Raw genomic sequence first — 26,783 nt, forward strand, 5'->3', positions numbered from 1 at the left:
GCCTCAATTTTTTTTTCTTCCCAGAATCTGGTCAACCTACTGTTCGTCCTTCCGAAGAAGGACATGATGTGCGCCAACTAGCTAGGCAGTCCACAACCGAAGAGGTCACAGCCAATAAGCTAGGAGTAGCGGGCCCACCAAGAAATGCTGATAGATTAGCAGGTGTGCCCGAAGGAGAGGGGGGTGGCTGGTATGGTGGCTTCCTAGCCTTTACTCCTGCCCCAGCTGGAACACAGGGCACCGAGTGCACCCCTTCCCGGCTCACCTCCATACCAAACATAGTCCACCCACTTTGCTCAAACATTGCAGACGCAATCCAGGGAAAAGCAACAGGCTCTGACTTATGATCCCACAGGCATGGTACAAGGCAGCTGAGGCTCGGCCAGCTGGTAGCAGGTCACAGTCGGAGGAGTTAGCGTAGCCCGAGGTACTGGGTAGGATTGGGCTTGTCAAGCCGACAGTGAGCAGCAGCAGAAAAGGGAAACGGGCCTCAGAGCAGTAGCTGACCTTTTCCCCATGGGTCGAGGGAGAAGAATAAAATCTGATAGAGACATCTAGCCGCAGATTCTTTAACTTAGAATATCTGCCCAGGCGTCAGACTGGATCTGGAAAATCGTTTTTCCCCTGCAATACCTCTGTGTGCCGGGACTTGGCGTCGCCCGGATCTGTCCTGACGTCGTCCACGGAAGTGACGTCAATGGAGCCATATAAGCAACTCCCGGCGTGCTGATGTCAGTTTTCTTTTTTCCGCGTCCCAACGTGGATCCGAGAAAGTAATACCTCAGGCCTGTTATTGTTTTATTACAGGCCTTTTCGCCACCCTTTCGTGTCCAGGAACAGTGTGTTCGATGCCCCGTTGTGGGCTTCAAACCGTGCCGATCCTGCTCGCGACAGATGTCAGCGTCGGACCCTCACGAAATCTGTATATGGTGCTTGTGAGAGCACAATGCTTCCGTGGAGTGCGACGTTTGCCACCAGCTGCGGCCGCAATCACTGCGGGAATGCCGCATGATGCTGCTGTCTGCCGGATGTCCCGAACGAACCCCTCGCGACAAAGGTCTCCTTCTCCAGTGGAGTCGTCCATGCGGCGGGTCCCGGCACCGTCGCTGTCATTCGCCGACCTCATGTAAGCATTGCCCTCCCTCCCTTGCGCGCCTCCGGGCCCCACAGGGTGGGTAGGGACTCAGGTTGGGACACCGCCGGCGGGTTTACCCTTGGCTCCAATCAAGTGACCTGACTCTGACACCAGAGTCGCCGCAACGTCGGGACATGGCCCGGTGGGGCATCCCACGACGTCTAGCCCTTCCATAGCGCTGTCGCACTGCCTTCCGAGGCTCCCTGCGGCATCGCTGGAGGTGGCTGCGGCGCGGTGCACGACACAGCTTCGTACTCCCTCCCGCAGGTTTCCACCTCGGGGAATGTTTAGTCTATGCCGGTCTGACTCAGAGCGGTCGAGGCCTTTTCAGAGGTCGCCGACGCCGGCTCGACTAGGACGGTCAGGACCTTTTCGGAGGTCACCGATTCGAAATCGAGGCCTTCGGAGGTCGCCAGCTCGACTCGAGGAGTCGAGGCCTTTTCATAGGTCGCCGACGCAAGCTCGCCTCGAGGAGTTGAGGCCTTTTCGGAGGTCGCCGACGCCGGCTCCACTCAAGGGGACGAAAATGTTTCGGAGGTCGCTGGCTCGACTTGGGCGGTCAAGGCCATTTCGGAGGCCGCTGACGCTTGCTCCACTCCGCCAGTCGGGACCTTTTCAGAGATCTCCGACGCCGGCTCGACGTCACTTCAACGCTGATCGATGCCGGTACTGTCTCCAGCTTTAGTGGTGAAGGATGTGGTCCCGGTGGGTTCACCACCCCCTAGTCATTGCATTGCTCTCCAGAACTGGCGCCAGTGGAGCATTGCCCTACTCATCCTGCTGCTGAGCCTCTATTACGTGGCTATTTTTAGGATGGAGCCGCCCTCGGTCTCTAGTCCTTCGGAGCCTTTACTGATATTCTCCACCAGGACGCAGGGAACATGGAACCATTGCTACCTTTTGCGGAGTCATTGTTTGACATCCTTCTCGGAACAAGGTCACGGCCCTGCTCGAGGGACTCTGTGGATCGTGCTGTGGCACATCGGCCGGCTCCCACTGACCCCGCATGTTTGTCCCTCCATCATGTAGCTGGAAGGCTTGTGCTTCAGGCAGCTCTCTCTGTGACTCCTGTTCCGTTGCATCCTCCCACTCAGGAGACTCGGTGGTTGGAGTCATATGGCCGCGATGTGTTTGCGTCCGCCAGCTCGGGACTCCGGTCCCTCAACACGTTATGTGTATTTGCTCGGGCTACATTTGCCCTTTTGGATGCTGTTGACCGGCTCCTCCCCTTCTTGCCAGGGATCTGTCATGGCGATCTGGCCCGCCTAATCAGCGATTGCCATGATATGGCACACTTTTCAGTTCGGTCTGCCATGGACACCACGGACACTGAAGGTTGGACTATGGCCACGTCGGTTGCCATACGCCACCATGCATGGTTGCGTGATGGCGTTTTCCCAAAAAATGTTCAGGAGCGCCTTAAAGGTATACCATTTAATGGGGTCACTCTTTTTGACACCCGTGCCGATTCGGCGGTCGGGCGCCTCCTGTATATGTATCTCTTTTCTGTTACCCGTTGTGGGCCGCAGATGTTCTGGGTTGTGTGGCTTACTTATTCTGGTACGGCTGGTTAGCTGTGTTTACCTTTATTTTGAGCCTCTGCCTTTGAGCTTGTCTCAAGATGGACCCTTCTTTTGTAGGGTTGTGCCTTACCCTATGTGGGGTATTTGTCGGCACTCATATTGCTACTCTTCCTTGCCCAGGAATTTTTGATGCACGCCGACTCTTCCTACTGTTGTAGGATGTCTCCTCTGGTGAGATCCATGGGATTAGTTTCTCTCCAAGGGCTACAATTTGTTGTCTACGGTTGGTCCGTAATACATCCCCGCCTCCGTAAGGGGTTTTGTTAACCCGGTGTGTTTCTGTAACCTCGCTGTGAACATCTTGCCATCATGTCTCGGTGGACATGCGCCCCGTTGGGGGCAGGACACGGGGTCCGGTTTCTCCCTTCCTGTCCTGTGCATATTCTTAGTTCTCAAGGAGTGGCTCTTGTCTATGCCTTTCTGCCACTGGATCTGTGCTCCGCCCCTGATGTTTTTCTGGGTGTGAGTTCTTACTCCCAGCCTGGCACAGGTGCTTCTTTAGGTAGCATTACTGTGTGTGTATTCTTCTCGACGTTCTCCATTTTGGTAGATGGTGTCGGTCTTTGGCGGTGTAGACTTTTGGCGCCAGGCTTCTGTCTGTGCCTTCTCTCATTCCTTTATGGGTAGTCGTGTGGTCTATGTTTCCGCCTGTCTCAATGGAGACCAGGATTCTTCCCCCTCGGGGACCTGTTGTTTTTTCTGCATTCTTACCTGTTATGCAGCACACCAGTGCTGTGGTACCGCTTACATGAGTCCCCTATTTAGGATTTTGTCACTCCACGTACGTGTGGCAATATTCCTGCCTCTATGTGTGTATATCGTGGATTCTACACGCCACTGGAGTGCTGGCTAACTAAGTCTTTTTGCCTCAGTGACAGATATTCTTGCTTACTCTTCCTTCGGGATAGTGTCCTCTATGTGTTCATAGCTTTGCAGGTTCTCCACTCACTGCCAGGCCTTTTAATTCGTTTGGCTGCATGCCTACCTCCTGAGCTTTTTCTCAATGGTGGCTCCTCTGTCTCTGTTGGCACTAGGCTCTTGGTTCGGCCCTGCCACTGTTGTCACATGTCCTAGGGGGTGCACATTACGGTGTTTTTTCTTACACCAACAGGCCTCCTGCTGCTGCTCCTGTTCTTGGGTGGACAGTCTTCCGACTGGCCCCTGTTTCTTGTGGCTTCCACTGTGATGTGTGTTCAGGTGGTATGCTCTACCGTTGTCATGTTGTTTTGACCCTGGGAACTTCGTTCCTCTTGGATTATAGGGACCGGTGCTGGGATCCTTCTTTGAAGGTCTCACTGCATTGTTTCTTACGTTAGCACTGAACTTTCTAGTTCTGTTTTCCTTTCGTCTGTGTCTGGGCGACAGAGGTCTCACACCGTCCCTTGTCGGATTTGGTGTCTTTACCATCCCTTGTTCATGATCCTTAAGGTGGGTCATGGGTCTGATGTCCGTTGTCCTGGCATTGCGGTTTCCACCTTATTTCGTCAGCAGTTGACGAATATGTTCTCCTGGAACTTGGTGATTGTTTCGCAGACCCTCCTCCTACGGGGTATGGCTTTGGTATCTATTCTAAGTTAAGGAATCTGCGGCCTGATGTCTCTATCAGATGGAAGAGTTACGTACCTTCGGTAAAGATATATCTGGTAGAGACACAGTCTAGCTGCAGATTCCTTAACACCCGCCCCTCCTCCCCGCTCTGCGAAGGCCTTTTCATATGGTGATTTTCCACCTGACCCCCACCTTTCTGGTGGCCTTGGTCTTCCGGAGGTGTACTCTCACACCTCACTCTGGGTTAAGGTGTGTTCTCCTGCGTGGGGCCTTTCGGCCTTCCCTCCGTCCTGGTATTTGGTTGGTGACGTGTTTTCTCACCTTCCTTTGGCGCAGGTGGTGGTGTTCGACTTTTGTGCCCTTTGGCTCTCCACTCCCTCCACGTTGTTAGGTGGTTAAACTCTTACTTTTCACTGCCTTCTCATGTTGTGCCACCTGTGCTCTTCATGTGTGCAGTTTTTCTGTTTTTTATTCCCTCCCACCGCCTGTGTCTCCTTCTTTCTATGGCAGTCGGTTGGGTTGGGTTCTCTTTGGTGCTACAGTCTTTCAATCTCTGGAGGGTGTGTGTAGTGAACCTTCCTAGTCACTTGTCTTGCATCATGTTGCCTTGATATTGTGATCCTTTTCATTTCCCTCCTGTGGTGACTAGCTGTGCCTGGCTTGTCATATCTCGCTGTTGCCCCCTCGAAGTGGGGCATGACGGCAATTTGTTGCGCCCTTGCTTGTAGCAAGTGCTCTGAGAGCTCCCTTCAGTCCCTCCGGGTACTGGTTACTTTTCTACTTCCTGTTGTTTCTCAATCCAAATGATTATTCTCTAATTTTCATGTTACTTATCGTTGTTTTTTCAACAATGTTGCTCCTTTTTAACACACATTGTTCATATGCTGTCGCAGTTTTTTGCATGGCTCCGCGTTGTGGCGCGGAAAAGTCTCCTGTAGAAAACTGACGTCAGCACACTGGGAGTGGCTTATATGGCTCCATTGACATAATTTCTGTGGACGACGTTAGGACGGAGCCGGGCAACGCCACCTCCCGGCGCGCAGAGGTATTCTGGGGGAAAAAAGATTTTCCGGATCCAGTCTGACGCCTGGGGAGATATTCTAAGTTAAGGAATCTGCGGCTAGACTGTGTCTCTACCAGATATATCGTTACCAAAGGTAAGTAACTCTTCCATTAAGCATTTCAGGGGAACGCCCAAAACAAAAACATAATCAGTTAGAGCCAGTTTACTGACGCCACATGGGAAGGCCACGTCACACCACGCGTGCCGGGATCAAGGAGATGCACAAACAAAAACATGTTCCCGCGGCAAGTGGCAAGCACAGCCACAAATGAACTGAACCCTGATTTGATCACCAAGAGCCAAAGTTGTCGGAAAAAGTCCATGAGACACCCCATTAGGATACGAAAGGGGGGGAGGGCTCAACGGCTTATTAAAAATAAGTTCTGCCTCACTAATAAACATTTTTTTAGAAATTACCCTAAATATTTTTCTAGAAATTACCCTTATTCCCCTATACACTAAAGACGTATTCGCAGAGGTCACCTCCGACACCTCATCAGATCACGACTGGTAGGTTGATGGGAGCACACCCATATGGCAAAATACAGGTTCTCCAACCAGTAAGAACGTTTATGTAGTAAAACTGAGTTAACAAGCAACACAGTTCTTTCCAAACAGGTAGCCATAAAGACATCAAAGTGCACCAACACTGACATTTCATCCACTCCCACGACTTAAGGAAAAAGAGCATTGCTGAACTTACATCAATGAAAGGAGGACTAGCCTACGGGCCCTTAACAAGGAGTATGCCAAAAAACCTACAGCCCTCACGGAGGAGGGGAAAAGTGCATGGGTGCTCCATTTCAACGTACGGTCAAGCCCTTCCTTAACAGCGACCCCTCCAGGACCTAAAATGATGTACTATTACAAACTGGTCAGAAGGAACAAAGCCAACAGAGGAGCACAGGCGATTCCCACGGGATCCATACCAAGACCTACATTATCGCTGCAAGAGTTACGTATGATTGTGTGGTTATGTACGATCTGCCTATTATGGTTACTCCCACACTTGAGGTTTATTGAGGAACTGCTGAGTCAAACGAGGGTTACTGAAAGGGAACTACAGAGCCCATGCAGGGACCTCTCACATGTCACTTACAGTTATACTAACCAGAACTCCAACATCTTCCATGCACTACACAGTGCCCTTTTGCACAACACATAGTTCTAACACATGACCACAGTCTGCTCCCAAGCATCAGCCAAATCATGCTCTGTATGTTGGTTAATTCCAAATGCAGGATGAGCAAACAGACTTTACCCATCCCACGAAGTAGCCCCCAAGAAAGCAAAATGCCTTATCCACCTTTACTTATGTAGAATAAGGGCCAAGAGCCAGCCCAACAAGGTAGCACCGTGCAGGGTAGTTGTGAATGGGTCCTGATATGACACCAACCCAACATCTTTATACATCCTAACTGAACCCACTGATACCCAAATGTAAATAGAGACAGTCCGCAGACCATGTGCCTATAATTGTTCTTCCACTGAAATGTTTAATTAATCAAACTGTTCCTGGTTTGCCAAACTCCTCTTGTCTTCTTTTATTTAAAGGATATCAAACGCAAGTACCATTGCTACCTAGCCACAAAACAGCTGGTATAGGACGTGGTGGTGAGCAGCTGAACACGTAAGCTATCCAGCCAAGCTTCCCTGTCCTGGGGCAAGCCTAGGCAGTAGAGGGGGCATGAGTGACATGTACCTAGACCTGCCCGTATGGTCTGCCATTAACCCCAGGTCCCTCCTATGCTCGTCCGATTCACTGCTACTTGTTTGTGAATGGGACGAGGACAACGGAACCGGGAGTAATGACGATTACCGGTAAGTAATAGGGCATTAGCCTGGAACACCCAGGCAGCAGCTGACTGGTCTTCACACACGTCTGTCAGCCTTAGGCTGACCAGGGAATGCAAATGCCCACCCATGGCAAAAAGTGGTAGAATGGCACGAAAAAACATAAGCTGTACCAGTCTGATAGGCACTCAGATTCATGCAACTCTGTGTCTAAGCCAGACTGCAGGTTTTCCTAAAAACATTTTTCTGGCTAAAGTGAATGATGTTTATTCATGTAATTCAAGGACATGATTATCAGAGCAAAGTATAGCAGCTGACCAAGATCACACAATATAGAGTGTAAAGCTGTGACTTAGTCAATGTTTTCTTTACACTTCTGTCCCTCCATCCTTAAGTGCAGCTGTGGTTTAGAGAGGGCTTTAAAGCACATGTCTATTGCTGTCTCTGGAGGCTTTCCATAGATAAATGGAATATGAAAGAGCGCTGGGGTAAAAAATGAAAGTGTAGCAACTGTTTACCATGCTGCAGGGATAGCAAGATCTTGCATAAGAGAAAATTAAAGATAAAAAAAGTCTGCGTTCTCTCTTGCTGTGCTCTGCCTGATGACTGTATCTCTTTCTCCTACAGGATGGATAACTGCTCTCTCACTGGTTCATGCTGTGCGGACCTCGCCTCTTTCCTCAAAACAAACACATGTCTTACAGAGCTCAACCTGAGCTTTAATGAATTGGGGGACTCTGGAGTCAGAGAGCTGTGTGAGGGACTGGCACATCCACTGTGTACATTAAGGACCCTGAGGTAAGGATCAGCCTTCTCCTGGGTTATCACATGGAGAAGTCACAGCTTCATGTCAGATGGAGTCGGAGGCATTGACGTAATGTCTCTTCTCAGTGCATGTGGTGACATGCAGCGATGATGCAGCCCTTGTGCTCTTCATCAGCAGAGGAGGGCCATGTTGAGCTGCTCACCGCAGAGGACATCTGCCGATTTGCAAAAATTAAACATGGTTTTGTGGGTTTGCTTGATGCACCGTTTTGTTAGCTGACAACCCCCAAGGCTGTCTCTGTGCAAGATATTTGGGTTAGTTGAAACAGTTGCATAATCAGTAAGGGGATGAAGTATACACTGGAAAAACAGACAAATGTAAACTCAAGTGTCCCTGCACACGTTGACCAGCTATAAGATGTAGCCATTGTGTGACCTGAGTAAACAACAGTTGTACTAGGCGCCTATGTTCCTCTACCCGTAACTTGCATCCTTCACCCCTGATAGATGTGAAATATTGCAACTAATGGGTGTATGTAGTACAAATGCTGTCTTTTGCAGTCGCCAATGGCTGTCATGCCACAGTGTGGTGGTTGTCCACTTTCCCTGGAGTATGCACATCAATCTTTTGTTTACTCATCTGCGTCTGATCTGGCATGTATTTTCAGTCAGCGCTTTATCAGGCAACAAACCCTAGAGATTTATCCTATGTTCATTTTTTTTCTTAAACTCCTCCCATTTTACTTTAAGGAAAATGAGGTGCAATAAAAAAAAACATTGCGCTATTTAAAAATCTTCATAGACATGGTGGTCTGCGGTCCCCAGCAGACCACCATCCCAGTGATGACGGTGATTCCTAGTCAATTTGCAACCTACCTCATAAATATTCATGAGGTAGGTTGCATTGCAACCCACGACAAATGAGGTTTTGCAACTCTACCTATTAGTACATAGGTCAGTTCCCAAAACAAGAATGGATTCAGTACAATTCTGTGCATATTTTACAACCATTTTTACCAACTCCCAATCTTAGTCCATCTGGCCCCATGTCCCTTAATAACAGTGGTGTATATGCATTTATTAGTCCCTTACAAGTTTGAGAAATGATTTTGGTCTTCACTTTTTCAAACGTGTGGGTGACACCTCAATTCTTTTCTGTGTCAATAGGGGGCCGTGTGCTCTTCTACTGGGTTATTAGTTGTGAGAGGTTGAAGCCTCACTCAAGTAATAAATACAATCCTCATCAGGGTTAACCACAAATGGTCACTAAGTTAACCCATGCTTAGCCCTCTATATGACCACTTCCTGTGGGCATAACCCTAACCCTAGGACTCTAATTCCGTCCAAAACTAGATGGAGGAATCTGAAAAGTGGGGTCCACATCAGCGACTCCACCTTAGGGGTGGGGCTGGCTGGATGCGGACACACCTCCTAAACTTCCTAATTTTCCTGCCTGTCCTCCTGCCAAAAGAGGGGTCCGGACACATGGGTTGGCATCTTCCATTAACTGGAGAGGCCTGGGTTGCATTACAAAGGCAGCATGGCCTTTGAAGCTTCCCACCCTGGAAAGCAATTCCTGCTTGGGGAAAGTGTGAAACACCTCTGCCCAGAGCTGGCTTTGTTCTGGGCCCCTAGAGCGAAGGCTCTCATCTCAGCCAGTGGATGGCTGGTTGAGACAAGTTGGTAACCTCACTAGTAGTCTATAGGTTTTCAGAGGGCACCTCAAGGTCTCCTCTGGGTGCATTTATTAACAAGTCTGACACTGGCATCATTGGTTCCAAACTCTGGGGGTACAGTGAAGCCATCATGGAGCTGGGGAACTCGTAATGATGAGTGTCCAGCTCATGTACTCATTGTGTCTTCCCTGCGCACCTGATATACTTAAGGTTTTGCTTAGGTATCACAGAGACATAGCCACTCATGCAGATATGCCCACACATGGGGTATAGTGCACCCTGCCTTAGGGTGTTCTTACCTATACCACATGCAGTGCTTTGCAGGTATGGCACACAGGGATATGTCCATCAAAGGGTTACTGTGCACACCTTTATATGCCTTATTTTTGTTAAACATAGTTGTATTTTTTAAACATGCTGAGTGTGCAGCCCTCGTGCGTGATCCACCCTAGTTCACGCTTGCGTTGAAAACTTTAGACAATAGGACCGTGTTCGCGTTCCTTAAACGGGCGCACTGCATTAATTTGTAATTGATACTAATTTCCAGATTTCCAAAAGCTTAATTAATCAATGTACTCCAAAAATTTATTATGACTTCATTTATTTTTCAGATGATTAATCGCACGTGAGACAATGAGTCTTAAACTGCTACTTATGACTCAGATATGCTAATCCAAGCCTTTTTTGGGCACACCAAAAGACAAAAAACATCTTCAGAAGTGAATCGTATATTACCCAATGCATTTTGAGCTCTTAAGAGCTCTTCTTCAGGGGTTTCACTACAAATGAAAGAAATGTGTCAATAAATTGCAACTCTTAAATCATCGACGTTGTAATCCATCTCATGAATTACAACTAGCCAAAAATTCTGTAATGCTATGTTTTAAAAAAAAAAAAAAGTGCATGCCATGAGTCAATCACCCCTAATTCCAGCATCTTGCTGTCATCCGCATTCATGCTTTTCCTAACTTCGTCAAACTGCCTGTACATTTTATTTTTGAGAGGTAGGCTTTCCCTAGTGTCCACATCATGTGTGCACCAGGTTGTCTTGCCAGGAGTTCAAGAAAAAAGCTCAGCATACTGCCCAAGAATATGCCTGCAGTCAGTTTGCTTTTGGGCAGTGATGGTGTCTGATAAGATAACTCCCTCAACAGACCCATCTTTAAGCTTGTTGGGGAGGAAGTCAGGGAGAGGTCCACTTTCTTCTTTCTGATCCTTATCAGTGACCATGAGCATAGTCACATCAGCCCTGTCATAAGAGTCTAAGGCAGTTCACATGGATGACCATTGGGGGCTCCTGGAAGTGCCATGGTCCCCTAAGTAAGTGACCTCTCCTTTTCTCTCTATTTGTCCTGGAGGGCCCTAGGTACCACATGCTCCATTGCCCATACTTTCTGCACTGGTTGAAATTCAACCCATGCAACCTTTTGGTCAAACCATTGCTTCTGGAGCTCTTAGCTTGCCTCAGTGTTGTGGTTTGCTTTTTCAGTGTACTCAGCCATCCTGAAACGAAGGCCAAACACTTACAGGCACATGCATCAAAGCTTTTTGCGATGATCGCAAACGGAGCGAATCGCAAAAATCGGCCGTTTGCGATCGCAAAAATAGCTTTTGCGATGCATGAAACAACTTGCCACTCGCAATTTAAGAAATCGCTAATTTTTGTGATTTCTTAAATTGCGATTGCATTTAAGGAATCGCAAATTGCGATTCCTTAACTGCAATGCAAGATGCCTTTAAAAATAGCGATTTCGCTATTTGGGCCCGCTATTTACCGTGGAATCATACCACACGGTAAATAGCGAAAACTTTAAAAAATGCACTAAAGTGCATTTTTCAAAGTCGTAGGTTACACACACACATGTCCTTTGGACATGTGTGTGCGCAACATTTGTGCACAGATCGATTTCAGGGGTGCAACGGGGTGTCGTCTTGACACCCTTGCACCCTTGAAAATGCATTCTCAATTTGCGATTCTCTAATTGAGAATCGCAAATTGAGAATGTCTTCCCATTGATTCCTATAGGCCTCTTGGCCCATAGGAATGAATGGGGAGGTATTCCTTAATTGCGACTCGCAATTTGGGAGTTGCAATTAAGGAATGTTTAGAAATCGCTATTTTTTCCAGCAATTTCTACATGCATAGGCTTTTGCGATTCCTTAATTGCGATCCCTTAAAAATCGCAATTAAGGAATCGCAACAGCCAATATTGATGCATGTGCCTGTTAGTCTACTATGTCTAGTTTGGGTTATTTGAGAAGCTTCTCCCAACCTTCCCCCACCAGACTTAGAGGACCACGAAACAGGATGACCAAACAGAACCTCAAAGGGACTAAAGCCCGCACTTTTTGTGGCACCACTCTGTAGGCGAAATACGTACGTGGCATCAGGACATCCTCTCTCTTTCTGAGTTTTTCAGGGAGTTCCATAATCATACCATTCATGGTATTGTTGAACCTTTCAACAAGGCCATTGGTTTGTGGGTGATATTGGGTGGTGAACTTGTAAGTCACCCCACACTCAGTCCACATTGCTTATAGGTAAGCAGACATGAAATTAATACCTCTGTCTGAAACTACCTTCTAGGGGAAACCCACTTTTGTAAAAATACTTAAGAGGGCTCTGCCAACTGCATGAGCAGTGACAGTCCTAATGGGAATTGCCACAGGATACCTGGTGGCATGACACACTATCAACAGAATAAACCTGTTGCCTAAAGCTTTTTGGGGGCCAAGAGGACCAACAATGTCGATCCCTACCCTTTCAAAGGGAACCCCAACCACTGGAAGTGGAATTAAAGGGGCCTTTGATTTACTTCCTGTCTTGACACATGCCTGACAAGTAACACAGGTGTTACAGAATCTTTTACTTACTGTGATATGTTTAGCCACTAGAAGTAGGAAACTAAACTACTCCATGTTTTAGTCTGGCCAAGATACCCAGCTAGGGGGATGTCATGGTCCAAAGTGAGTAAAAATTCTCTATCCTGCTGAGGCACTCACACTTTCTTTGTGGCACCAGGTTTGCGATGTCTGGTCTTAGTGTATAGGGGTCCTTCCTCCCAGTAGGTCCTGTGGGAACCACTGACATCAAAGTTTCCTGTGCAGCAGCTTGCTGTCTCAGGCATCATCTTCATACAACTTTATTCGATTGGCAGGCAAATCATAAAAGCACAGAAGTAATAGTTTATTCAATAAAAATATAAAGCACAATATAATTACATAGTTTCATTAAAACATCATTAAATAAATAGGAGCAATAAATAAAGCAAAGAGGTAAATAGAAAGCAAAGATGGCGGCCCAGAATAAGTCTGTTCCAACTTTCATTTCTCATAGTTTCTCTCATAAATACTAGTGCATCAATTAACACCCTGCAGAATAGGTAGGGTGCATGTACACATTTTACATTTTCCTCCCTTTCTTTTTGGGTTTTAAAAATAGAAAATAGCTACATATGCTATGGTTTGATGACCTCATTTATCCATATCACTTTCATATTTTAAGCACTCCTCTTATAAAAGTTAAAACGGCGGCACAAATATCAATGGAGTCAAGCCATTAAAGATAGCTACAACTTTCTCTATAGGAATAGGGATGGCGATCCCTCAAGATCGATAACAGAAATTAGGATCACAAAGTTTTATAAAGTTCACAGAACAAAACAAAGTGCAGAGAGGATTGTTAGAATCCGGGTTCTCTGGTTGGCACAGGTAGGTACTTGTGAAAAGCAGGGAACCTTTCCTCTAGTCAGGGTAAGGGGTTACACTCCTAAAATAACCCCTGCTCACCCTCTAGGTAGCTTGGCGCGAGCAGACAAGGCTTATCTCAGAGCGTTATAGGTTAAGCATTTGTGAACACATACAGTAACCAAGTGACAACACTACAAATGGACACCACACAGGTTTTTATATTAAAAATAAGGATTCTTTATATAGAGTTACCACAAGACCATTAAACGACAAAAATACACAATACTGTTACTTAAGATGGTAGAAGTTTGCTTAGTCCTCTTAAGTTCTTAAATGCGACACTTTAAGTCAATGTACCTTAGAAGCGACACGCAGAGCAACGAAAGTGTTGCAACGATGCTGATGCGATGAAGTTTTTGGTGCAAAGAAATAAAGACGTGAAGATCTTCCAGATGCGTTACGCTTCTCCGATGTTGCGAGAAGACTCGACTCGATGCGTCACCTACAGCGGCGTCACCCCTTTACGCGATGCGATGACAGCGGCCTTGGCAGCGGCCCTCTTCTCCGACGTTTGCGAGACGCTTCCGCTCGATGCGATGCTGCAGCGGCGTCACCCCTTTACGCGATGTGACGACAGCAGCTCCGACGGCGGCACGCTTCTCCGTGGATGCGAGGCGCTTTTCTTGATGCGGTGCAATGCGACAACTACGATGGCTGCGATGGCGACACGCTTCTTCCTCGATGCGAGACTCTTCTCTTGATGCGGTGCAATGCGTCAGCTACCATGGCTGCGATGGCGACACGCTTCTTCGGCGTTGCGAGACACTTCCCGAATGATGCAAGACACTTCCGCTCGATACGATGCTGCAGCGGCGACACCCTTTGCGAGATGCGACGACAGCAGTTCCGACAGCGGCACGCTTCTCCTTCTTGAGTCGCGCTTCCAGCTCCTTGCGACACGTAGTCCCTCAGAAGGCCCAACAACAGCGGCAGGCACTTCCAAAAGACTCTGGGGAGCTGGGGGGTGAAGTCCACTGGTCCTGGGACTTCGTTCAGGGGGCAAGCTCAGTACAAGCCCTTGGAGATCTTTTAAGCACAAGTTGAAATAAAGTCTTTGTAGTCTTTCTCCTCTCCTTTCAGCAGCAAGGCAACCACTGCAGGCCAATCCCCCAGGTCAGGGACAGTACTCCTCCTTACAACTTTCCCAGTTCCTTCTCCTCTGGCAGAGGTTCTTCTTGTCAAGCAGGATCTAATTTCTTGGGAGCAGGGTCCCAATACTTTTACCCCTAATTCCTTTGTTCCTCTGGGGTAGAGGGGCCTTTGCCCAGTCCAAACCAGTTCTTGAGCACTTTGTTGACATGACTCTGCCTTTCTATTCAGGGTGCAGGGCAGAGACATCAGCCGCTCCACAGGAGGTGGAGCCAGCATTGTGGTGGCAGAGCACAGCCCTATTCAGAGTCCAGGTGCACTCCTCCCACCCATCTGGATGTCAATCTCTCCATTCACCACCAGGCTACCTAGCCCTGCCCCTCTGGGTTTCCCCAGCCCTGTCACTCACACAAACCAGACAGGCAGATACACATCATAGCAGAGGCGGGCTGAAATGGTTAGGCAAGCAAATACCAACTTTCTAAATGTGGTATTTGCAAACACAGAATATTAAAATAAACTTTACTAAAAGATGTATTTTATTATTCTGAGTTCAGGCATACTAAACTCGATTTTCTACCATGGTCCCTGGGTCTGTTAGGATCATAGGATGTAACAATTCTAACAGCCCATTCTGGCCTATGGAGAACAGGTAGCCTTACAATAGTGAAAAACGAAAATGGCTGTAATTCACTATTAGGACATGCCACACACATCAGGGCGTGTCCTACCTTATGCTTACAATGCACCCTGCCCTTGGGCCTACCATAGGGGTTACTAATATGAAGTTAAGGGAAGGTTTAGGGACTGGGAAGTGGGTGCACTTGCCCAGTCAGCATGACAGTACCAGACTGCACGCAGGTTCTGCAATGGCAGACCTTAGACACATTTTACTAGGCCGCTTCTGTGGGTGGCACAACCAGTGCTGCAAGCCCACCAGCAGCATTTGTATTTACAAGCCCTGGGCACTCCTGGTGCACTTTACTGGGGTCTGACAGTAAACCAAATAAGCCAATCATGGAATCCAACCAACATATACATTTTAAATGGGGAGCACTTGCACTGTGGCACTGGTTGGCAGTGGCACAGTGCTCTGAGCAGCTAACACCAGCAAAACACATGAGGCACAGCGACAAAAAGTGGAAGGGAGACTCACACCAAGGTGCCAGGTCTAACACGGATGTTTTGCCAAGTTGTCCCTAGGACATGGCGAGAGATTATCAGACCATCCACCCTGGTTAGGAAAAGCTACCAAGCAGTTCACCGTACCCAAACCGAACATAGTTTGGTAAAATCTATATTGTGAGTCCAAAAAAGTATAGATGAGATTGCGGCTGGTTTGTGGAGGAACTAGCATTGCCCATACTCTGAGATCTTTGCTGACTCAATAGCTGGTGGTGGTATGTGCTCAATTCTACCCAATTCAATGAAACAAAATTCAAATAACCAAACCAATGGATCCTCTAAGCACTGGACATGGAAAGACCGTCCATATTAATAGATCTTGAAAAGTCTAGCTCCGGTAATAACAGATTTTGGCCCATAGCAACAAAGGGGTGAGACCAAATCTATCCTCAATGCACTCCAAGCCCAGTTCCGAGTGACAAAAAGGCGTTGATGCAATCTTGGGAACCATCAGGAGATTTTTAATAAATGTATTCCCCACTGATTGAAGCCACTGGTCCTGGGACTTCGTTCAGGGGGCAAGCTCAGTACAAGCCCTTGGAGATCTTTTAAGCACAAGTTGAAATAAAGTCTTTGTAGTCTTTCTCCTCTCCTTTCAGCAGCAAGGCAACCACTGCAGGCCAATCCCCCAGGTCAGGGACAGTACTCCTCCTTACAACTTTCCCAGTTCCTTCTCCTCTGGCAGAGGTTCTTCTTGTCAAGCAGGATCTAATTTCTTGGGAGCAGGGTCCCAATACTTTTACCCCTAATTCCTTTGTTCCTCTGGGGTAGAGGGGCCTTTGCCCAGTCCAAACCAGTTCTTGAGCACTTTGTTGACATGACTCTGCCTTTCTATTCAGGGTGCAGGGCAGAGACATCAGCTGCTCCACAGGAGGTGGAGCCAGCATTGTGGTGGCAGAGCACAGCCCTATTCAGAGTCCAGGTGCACTCCTCCCACCCATCTGGATGTCAATCTCTCCATTCACCACCAGGCTACCTAGCCCTGTCACTCACACAAACCAGACAGGCAGATACACATCATAGCATAGGCTGGCTGAAATGGTTAGGCAAGCAAATACCAACTTTCTAAAAGTGGTATTTGCAAACACAGAATATTAAAATAAACTTTACTAAAAGATGTATTTTATTATTCTGAGTTCAGGCATACTAAACTCGATTTTCTACCATGGTCCCTGGGTCTGTTAGGATCATAGGATGTAACAATTCTAACAGCCCATTCTGGCCTATGGAGAACAGGTAGCCTTACAATAGTGAAAAACGAAAATGGCTGTAATTCACTATTAGGACATGCCACGCACATCAGGGCGTGTCCTACCTTATGCTTACAATGCACCCTGCCCTTGGGCCTACCATAGGGGTTACTAATATGAAGTTAAGGGAAGGTTTAGGGACTGGGAAGTGGGTGCACTTGCCCAGTCAGCATGACAGTACCAGACTGCACGCAGGTTCTGCAATGGCAGACCTTAGACACATTTTACTAGGCCGCTTCTGTGGGTGGCACAACCAGTGCTGCAAGCCCACCAGCAGCATTTGTATTTACAAGCCCTGGGCACTCCTGGTGCACTTTACTGGGGTCTGACAGTAAACCAAATAAGCCAATCATGGAATCCAACCAACATATACATTTTAAATGGGGAGCACTTGCACTGTGGCACTGGTTGGCAGTGGCACAGTGCTCTGAGCAGCTAACACCAGCAAAACACATGAGGCACAGCGACAAAAAGTGGAAGGGAGACTCACACCAAGGTGCCAGGTCTAACACGGATGTTTTGCCAAGTTGTCCCTAGGACATGGCGAGAGATTATCAGACCATCCACCCTGGTTAGGAAAAGCTACCAAGCAGTTCACCGTACCCAAACCGAACATAGTTTGGTAAAATCTATATTGTGAGTCCAAAAAAGTATAGATGAGATTGCGGCTGGTTTGTGGAGGAACTAGCATTGCCCATACTCTGAGATCTTTGCTGACTCAATAGCTGGTGGTGGTATGTGCTCAATTCTACCCAATTCAATGAAACAAAATTCAAATAACCAAACCAATGGATCCTCTAAGCACTGGACATGGAAAGACCGTCCATATTAATAGATCTTGAAAAGTCTAGCTCCGGTAATAACAGATTTTGGCCCATAGCAACAAAGGGGTGAGACCAAATCTATCCTCAATGCACTCCAAGCCCAGTTCCGAGTGACAAAAAGGCGTTGATGCAATCTTGGGAACCATCAGGAGATTTTTAATAAATGTATTCCCCACTGATTGAAGCCACTGGTCCTGGGACTTCGTTCAGGGGGCAAGCTCAGTACAAGCCCTTGGAGATCTTTTAAGCACAAGTTGAAATAAAGTCTTTGTAGTCTTTCTCCTCTCCTTTCAGCAGCAAGGCAACCACTGCAGGCCAATCCCCCAGGTCAGGGACAGTACTCCTCCTTACAACTTTCCCAGTTCCTTCTCCTCTGGCAGAGGTTCTTCTTGTCAAGCAGGATCTAATTTCTTGGGAGCAGGGTCCCAATACTTTTACCCCTAATTCCTTTGTTCCTCTGGGGTAGAGGGGCCTTTGCCCAGTCCAAACCAGTTCTTGAGCACTTTGTTGACATGACTCTGCCTTTCTATTCAGGGTGCAGGGCAGAGACATCAGCTGCTCCACAGGAGGTGGAGCCAGCATTGTGGTGGCAGAGCACAGCCCTATTCAGAGTCCAGGTGCACTCCTCCCACCCATCTGGATGTCAATCTCTCCATTCACCACCAGGCTACCTAGCCCTGTCACTCACACAAACCAGACAGGCAGATACACATCATAGCATAGGCTGGCTGAAATGGTTAGGCAAGCAAATACCAACTTTCTAAAAGTGGTATTTGCAAACACAGAATATTAAAATAAACTTTACTAAAAGATGTATTTTATTATTCTGAGTTCAGGCATACTAAACTCGATTTTCTACCATGGTCCCTGGGTCTGTTAGGATCATAGGATGTAACAATTCTAACAGCCCATTCTGGCCTATGGAGAACAGGTAGCCTTACAATAGTGAAAAACGAAAATGGCTGTAATTCACTATTAGGACATGCCACGCACATCAGGGCTTGTCCTACCTTATGCTTACAATGTACCCTGCCCTTGGGCCTACTATAGGGGTGACTAATTAAAGTTAAGGGAAGGTTTAGGGACTGGGAAGTGGGTGCACTTGCCCAGTCAGCATGACAGTACCAGACTGCACGCAGGTTCTGCAATGGCAGACCTTAGACACATTTTACTAGGCCGCTTCTGCGGGTGGCACAACCAGTGCTGCAAGCCCACCAGCAGCATTTGTATTTACAAGCCCTGGGCACTCCTGGTGCACTTTACTGGGGTCTGATAGTAAACCAAATAAGCCAATCATGGAATCCAACCAACATATACATTTTAAATAGGGAGCACTTGCACTGTGGCACTGGTTGGCAGTGGCACTGTGCTCTGAGCAGCTAACACCAGCAAAACACATGAGGCACAGCGACACAAAGTGGAAGGGAGACTCACGCCAAGGTGCCAGGTCTAACGCGTGTCCCCTCCAACTAAAAAGTGGGGAGAACTACCCTACCCCAGGGAGTTCCTCATCACTAAGGCGGAAAAATCTGGACAGACCGTCAGCATTGGCGTGATCTGTACCAGGGCGATGTTCCACCGTGAAATCCATACCCTGTGGGGAAGTGGACCACCTCAACAGCTTTGGATTCTCACCCCTCATATGCATGAACCATGTGAGGGGCCTGTGGTCTGTCTGAACCCGGAAGTGAGACCCAAACAGGTAGGGTCTTAGCTTCTTCAGCGTCCAGACCACAGTAAATGCCTCACGCTCAATAGCACTCCACCTCTGTTCCCGTGGAAGTAACCTCCTGCTAAGAAAGGCTACAGGTTGATCTAGGCCCTTTTCATTAATCTGTGAAAGAACAGCCCCCACACCATGCTCTGAAGCGTCTGTCTGAACGATAAACTCTTTGGAGAAGTTGGGAGCCAAAAGCATGGGCACCGTGCACATAGCAGCTTTCAGGGCCTCAAAAGATTTCTGACAGGTGTCAGTCCAAATCACTTTCCTGGGTTGCTTCCTTGAAGTCAGCGCTGTCAAGGGGGCAACAATGTTGCCATACCCCTTGACAAACCTCCTGTAGTACTTGGTGAGACCTAGGAATGCTCTTACGTCTGTCTGGGTTTTGGGCAACTCCCAATTCAGGATAGTTTCTATCTTGGGTTGAAGGGGTGCCACCTGGCCTCTCCAATCTTGGTGCCCCAAGTACACCACTGAACCCTGCCCGATCTGGCACTTACTCGCCTTGATCGTGAGGCCTGCCCTCCGCAGCGCCATCAACACTTCCCAGAGGTGGCGCAGGTGTTCCTCCCACGTGGAGCTGAACACTGCGATGTCATCCAGGTAGGCGGCACTGAACGAATCCAGCCCAACTAACACCTGGTTGACCAACCTCTGGAAGGTGGCAGGGGCATTCTTCATCCCAAAGGGCATAACCCGGAACTGGTAATGCCCATCAGGGGTGGAAAATGCTGACCTCTCTTTGGCCCCATCGGTCAAGGCGATCTGCCAATACCCAGACGTCAAATCAAACGTGCTGAGGTAGTTGGCAGCCCCTAGCCGATCTATGAGCTCATCAGCTCTGGGGATGGGGTGTGCGTCAGTCCTGGTGACCGAATTGAGTCCCCTGTAGTCCACACAGAACCGGAGTTCGGGTGTGGCTCCCGGCGCTGCAGCCTTTGGGACCAAGACCACTGGGCTGGCCCAAGGACTGCTTGAGGACTCAATTACCCCAAGGGCAAACATCTTGGAGACCTCCTCCTTGATGCAGGCCCTTACCCTGTCAGTCACCCTGTAGGCCTTGTGCCGCACAGGTGTACTATCCCCAGTGTCCACATCATGGACACACCAATCAGTGACACCGGGAATCAGGGAAAACAGGTCAGAGAATTGTCCCAGTAACTGGCGACAATCGTTCTGTTGCTCAGGGGTCAGGGTGGAAGAGAGGATGACACCATCCACTGACCCATCTTGCTCCTTGGCTGACATGAGGTCAGGAAGAGGCTCGGTCTCCTCCTCCATCCCAGCATCTGTCACTAAGAGCATGCCCACTTGGGACCTCTCCAAGTGGGGCTTGAGGCGGTTGACATGAAGGACCCTCAAGGGGTTCCTTGGAGACCGCAAGTTCACCAAATAGGTGACAGGGCTCTTGAGCTCCACAACCTCAAAGGGACCGGTCCACGTATCCTGGAGCACACAGCGCTCCACTGGGGCCAAGACCCATACCTTCTGTCCAGGATGAAGCTCTACCAGAGTGGCATTCTGGTCGTACCACCGCTTCATCTCCTCCTGGCTGGCTTCCAGGTTTGCCTCAGCAAGTTCCCTGAAACGCCTAGTCTGGTTTCTGAAGGCCAGCATGTAGCTATATACATTCTGGGGAGGTTTCCTGGGAGATTGCTCCCAGCCTTCCTTGACCAGACTTAGAGGTCCTCTCACTGGGTGTCCGTACAGAAGCTCAAAGGGGCTGAACCCTAGAGACTTCTGTGGCACCTCTCTGTAAGCAAAGAGAAGGCATGGTAAGAGGACGTCCCACTTACGCCTCATGGGTTCCTCAAGACCCATTATCATGCCCTTTAGGGTTCGGTTGAATCTCTCAACCAACCCGTTTCCTTGGGGGTGGTAAGGTGTGGTGAACTTGTAGGTTACAGCACACTCTTGCCAAAGGGATTTCATATATCTAGATATGAAATTTGTACCCCGGTCAGACACCACCTCTAGAGGGAATCCCACTCGGGAGAAAATTCCCATCAGCGCACGTCCCACCACGGGGGCCGTCACTGTCCTCAGAGGGATGGCCTCCGGGTACCGGGTGGCATGGTCCACCAGGACCAGGATAAACCTATTGCCCATCGCTGTCCTGGGGTCCAGTGGCCCTACAATGTCAATCTCCACTCGCTGGAATGGGGTACCGACCACAGGGAAGGGCTAGAGTGGAGCCTTCTGCTTCCTTCCACTCTTCCCACTTGCCTGGCAAGTCTGGCAGGTCCTGCAGTGAGTGTCTGAACTACTGCGCATTTGGGGCCAAAAGAAGTGGGTGACAAGCCTTTCAAAGGTCTTGTCCTGCCCCAAATGTCCTGCTAATGGCACATCGTGAGCCAGCCCCAGTAGGAAGGCTCTGAAGCGCTGGGGTACCACCAGCACACGGGCTGACCCAGGCTCAGCAACCTTAGGCTCAGAATACAGGTGGTCGTTCTCCCAGTAAATGAAATGTGTTCCAGACTGATCACCGTTGGCCTGGTCTGCAGCCTGCTGCCGCATACCCACGAGAGAAGGGCACTCTTTCTGCTCCCTGCAGAATTCCTCCCTGGAGGGTCCTCCTTCTTGCTGCCAATGGGTCAGCTCAGGCAGGTCCCCCAGTTCAGCTATCTGTTCCCCTGTAGGTTCCAGGGCATCCCCCTCAAGGTCTGCTTTCTCCTGGACCATGGGAACTTCAGGGGCCGGTTTCCCGCGCCCCCTGCCTCTTCTCCCTAAGGCCGGTTTCTGGGCCTCCCTCTCAGGCTCCAGGTCCTCTTGAGCACCTCTACTCGCTGTCATGGACCGTGTGGTGACACACGCCCAATCTGGCATACCCAACATCTCCAGGTGAGCACTCTGCTCCACCTTAGCCCAAGGTGAGCTCTCCAGATCGTTCCCTAACAGACAGTCTACAGGCATGGCGGGCCTCACAGCTACCTGAAGAGTACCAGAGAACCCCCCCCCCCCACTCAAAGGGAACCTGAGCCACTGGGCAGTGACTCTCGGTGTTGTCGGCGGCAACAACCGGATAGAATGCTCCTGGGACAACCTGCTCCTGAGACACCAGGTGGCGCTTGACAGCCGTCACACTGGCTCCTGTGTCTCTGAGAGCTTCCACCCTATGGCCATTTATGGTCACCCACTGCCTGTATTTTTTTGTGTTCTCAGGCAGCTGGGTTTTGGGGACCACTTCACGGTCTCCTAATGAGACCAGGGACATATCTACTGAACCCCACCCACCTTGGACACCCATCTCTCCACCCATGGCTACACTAGCCGTCTGCCGGGGGTTGCACCAGGGGGTGCTGGTTTACCAAACTGGCGACACTTGGGATCATTGGCAAAATGACCCAGCTCACCACATCTGTAACAGGTTGGGGGCCCTCTTTAAACAGGGGTACCTGTCGGGCCCCAGTCGGTTTCTGGGGTGGGGGAGGCTGAGAACATTACCCTTGGGGATTACTGTGGGGCCTCCTCTGGAACTCCCTCTGTTTATCCTTGTCCCCCCCGGTCTTCTGCTGGGGACCCTGCCCACCTTTGGCGGAGTCTCCCACGGGACCCTTGTGGACCCTGGTACTGACCCAGCAGTCCGCCTCCTCAGCAAGCTTCCTAGGGTTAGTCAGCCTACTATCAATCAGGTTCTGGCGTAGCTCAGGAAAACAATTACTGGACAAGTGCTTCCATGCCATTAAATCAAGAAGCCCTTGAAAATGATCAACCTTGCTACCCTTCACCCAACCATCCAGTGCTCTGCAAAAAAAAGTCACATACTCCACATACGTACTATTGGGAATCTTAGTGCAACCCCTGAACCTCTGTCTCTACATTTCCCATAACCCATACCTAGCCATTAAAGCATCCTTCATATGGGGGTAAGAGTTATACACATCTGAGGGCACATCTTGAAGTGTGTCCCACCCTTCACTCAAGAACCGCCCCCACAACCCCGCTCCCCAATCCTTCTCAGGGACCCGGTGGGAGGACATGGCTACTTCGTAGGCTTTGAACCACTGCCCTATGTCATCATTTTAAAAAAATTCCTTCACTACATCTTTGGGTATGTACACTCTGGACTCTACCTGCACTGGGGGTGTGCTGCCACCAGAGGGAGTGCTTCCCAAGCCCTGGGCTTTCAACTCCAGCTCCCTCATTTTCATCTCATGCTCCATTTGGCTTTTTCTCTTCCATTTCCAGCCTTTTTTGTTCCATTGCCAGTTGTCCATTTAGTTTCGCCATCTCTATCTCATGAGCTCTGGTTTCCTTCCTGTCTGCCAACTCCTCTGGAGATAAACTTTTACTAGAAACACTGCTACCTGCAGGGGAAGGGGTTCTCCTTCCTCTTGGCCCCACTGGCCCATCCAGCTGCTCATCTGCATTCTCATCATCAGTGGCATTCCTTGCTTCTACCCAGGCTCTCAGCGCCTTGTAGAACTCTGCCTTGTTTTTACATCCAGTTGTAGAAACATTAAATTTCTTGCAGAAGAATTTCAGCTGCTTGGCAGTGTAGCTATCTAATTTCTCTTCTTCCCATTCAAATTCAGTATTAACAGAGATTATGGATACTGCTTTCTCCACCATGGTTAAGCTTGGCAGTGCTCAAAAATAGAGAGTCCCAAAAGAAATCTACCAACAAGTATTGGTTGCGTTTAAGGTCTGCACTCACTACGTAGTGTTCACCACTTACTGTACATGAGTCACAAATGCAAGTCCAGAATCCTCACCGCTGACCACCAATGTTAGAATCCGAGTTCTCTGGTTGGCACAGGTAGGTACTTGTGAAAAGCAGGGAACCTTTCCTCTAGTCAGGGTAAGGGGTTACACTCCTAGAATAACCCCTGCTCACCCTCTAGGTAGCTTGGCGCGAGCAGACAAGGCTTATCTCAGAGCGTTATAGGTTAAGCATTTGTAAACACATACAGTAACCAAGTGACAACACTACAAATGGACACCACACAGGTTTTTATATTAAAAATAAGGATTCTTTATATAGAGTTACCGCAAGACCATTAAACGTCAAAAATACACAATACTGTTACTTAAGATGGTAGAAGTTTGCTTAGTCCTCTTAAGTTCTTAAATGCGACACTTTAAGTCAATGTACCTTAGATGCGACACGCAGAGCAACGAAAGTGTTGCAACGATGCTGATGCGATGAAGTTTTTGGTGCAAAGAAATAAAGACGTGAAGATCTTCCAGATGCGTTACGCGACTCCGATGTTGCGAGAAGACTCGACTCGATGCGTCAGCTACAGCGGCGTCACCCCTTTACGCGATGCGACGACAGCAGCTCCGACGGCGGCACGCTTCTCCGTGGATGCGAGGCGCTTTTCTTGATGCGGTGCAATGCGACAACTACGATGGCTGCGATGGCGACACACTTCTTCCTCGATGCGAGACTCTTCTCTTGATGCGGTGCAATGCGTCAGCTACGATGGCTGCGATGGCGACACGCTTCTTCGGCGTTGCGAGACACTTCCGCAATGATGCGAGACGCTTCCGCTCGATGCGATGCTGCAGCGGCGACACCCTTTGCGAGATGCGACGACAGCAGTTCCGACGGCGGCACGCTTCTCCTTCTTGAGTCGCGCTTCCAGCTCCTTGCGACACGCAGTCCCTCAGAAGGCCCAACAACAGCAGCAGGCACTTCCAAAAGACTCTTGGGAGCTGGGGGGTGAAGTCCACTGGTCCTGGGACTTCGTTCAGGGGCAAGCTCAGTACAAGCCCTCGGAGATCTTTTAAGCACAAGTTGAAATAAAGTCTTTGTAGTCTTTCTCCTCTCCTTTCAGCAGCAAGGCAACCACTGCAGGCCAATCCCCCAGGTCAGGGACAGTACTCCTCCTTACAGCTTTCCCAGTTCCTTCTCCTCAGGCAGAGGTTCTTCTTGTCAAGCAGGATCTAATTTCTTGGGAGCAGGGTCCCAATACTTATACCCCTAATTCCTTTGTTCCTCTAGGGTAGAGGGGCCTTTGCCCAGTCCAAACCAGTTCTTGAGCACTTTGTTGACATGACTCTGCCTTTCTATTCAGGGTGCAGGGCAGAGACACCAGCCGCTCCACAGGAGGTGGAGCCAGCATTGTGGTGGCAGAGCACAGCCCTATTCAGAGTCCAGGTGCACTCCTCCCACCCATCTGGATGTCAATCTCTCCATTCACCACCAGGCTACCTAGCCCTGCCCCTCTGGGTTTCCCCAGCCCTGTCACTCACACAAACCAGACAGGCAGATACACATCATAGCAGAGGCGGGCTGAAATGGTTAGGCAAGCAAATACCAACTTTCTAAATGTGGTATTTGCAAACACAGAATATTAAAATAAACTTTACTAAAAGATGTATTTTATTATTCTGAGTTCAGGCATACTAAACTCGATTTTCTACCATGGTCCCTGGGTCTGTTAGGATCATAGGATGTAACAATTCTAACAGCCCATTCTGGCCTATGGAGAACAGGTAGCCTTACAATAGTGAAAAACGAAAATGGCTGTAATTCACTATTAGGACATGCCACACACATCAGGGCTTGTCCTACCTTATGCTTACAATGCACCCTGCCCTTGGGCCTACCATAGGGGTTACTAATATGAAGTTAAGGGAAGGTTTAGGGACTGGGAAGTGGGTGCACTTGCCCAGTCAGCATGACAGTACCAGACTGCACGCAGGTTCTGCAATGGCAGACCTTAGACACATTTTACTAGGCCGCTTCTGTGGGTGGCACAACCAGTGCTGCAAACCCACCAGCAGCATTTGTATTTACAAGCCCTGGGCACTCCTGGTGCACTTTACTGGGGTCTGACAGTAAACCAAATAAGCCAATCATGGAATCCAACCAACATATACATTTTAAATGGGGAGCACTTGCACTGTGGCACTGGTTGGCAGTGGCACAGTGCTCTGAGCAGCTAACACCAGCAAAGCACATGAGGCACAGCAACAAAAAGTGGAAGGGAGACTCACACCAAGGTGCCAGGTCTAACACGGATGTTTTGCCAAGTTGTCCCTAGGACATGGCGAGAGATTATCAGACCATCCACCCTGGTTAGGAAAAGCTACCAAGCAGTTCACCGTACCCAAACCGAACATAGTTTGGTAAAATCTATATTGTGAGTCCAAAAAAGTATAGATGAGATTGCGGCTGGTTTGTGGAGGAACTAGCATTGCCCATACTCTGAGATCTTTGCTGACTCAATAGCTGGTGGTGGTATGTGCTCAATTCTACCCAATTCAATGAAACAAAATTCAAATAACCAAACCAATGGATCCTCTAAGCACTGGGCATGGAAAGACCGTCCATATTAATAGATCTTGAAAAGTCTAGCTCCGGTAAAAACAGATTTTGGCCCATAGCAACAAAGGGGTGAGACCAAATCTATCCTCAATGCACTCCAAGCCCAGTTCCGAGTGACAAAAAGG

General features: G+C 48.8%; 1 protein-coding gene across 2 annotated transcripts in view; it reads left to right on the forward strand.

Annotated features, from left to right (window-relative positions):
* LOC146799813 (NACHT, LRR and PYD domains-containing protein 3-like) overlaps positions 1-26,783 on the forward strand; it is a 919,540-nt gene that overhangs the window by 331,650 nt on the left and 561,107 nt on the right. For both annotated transcript variants that reach the window (XM_085620694.1, XM_085620695.1), the window contains exon 4: positions 7,751-7,921. In XM_085620694.1, the coding sequence (XP_085476820.1) occupies positions 7,751-7,921 (171 nt within the window). The remainder of the gene's footprint in view (positions 1-7,750; positions 7,922-26,783) is intronic.

The sequence above is a fragment of the Triturus cristatus genome, chromosome 8 (assembly GCF_964204655.1).
Source record: "Triturus cristatus chromosome 8, aTriCri1.1, whole genome shotgun sequence".
NCBI lineage: Eukaryota > Metazoa > Chordata > Amphibia > Caudata > Salamandridae > Triturus > Triturus cristatus.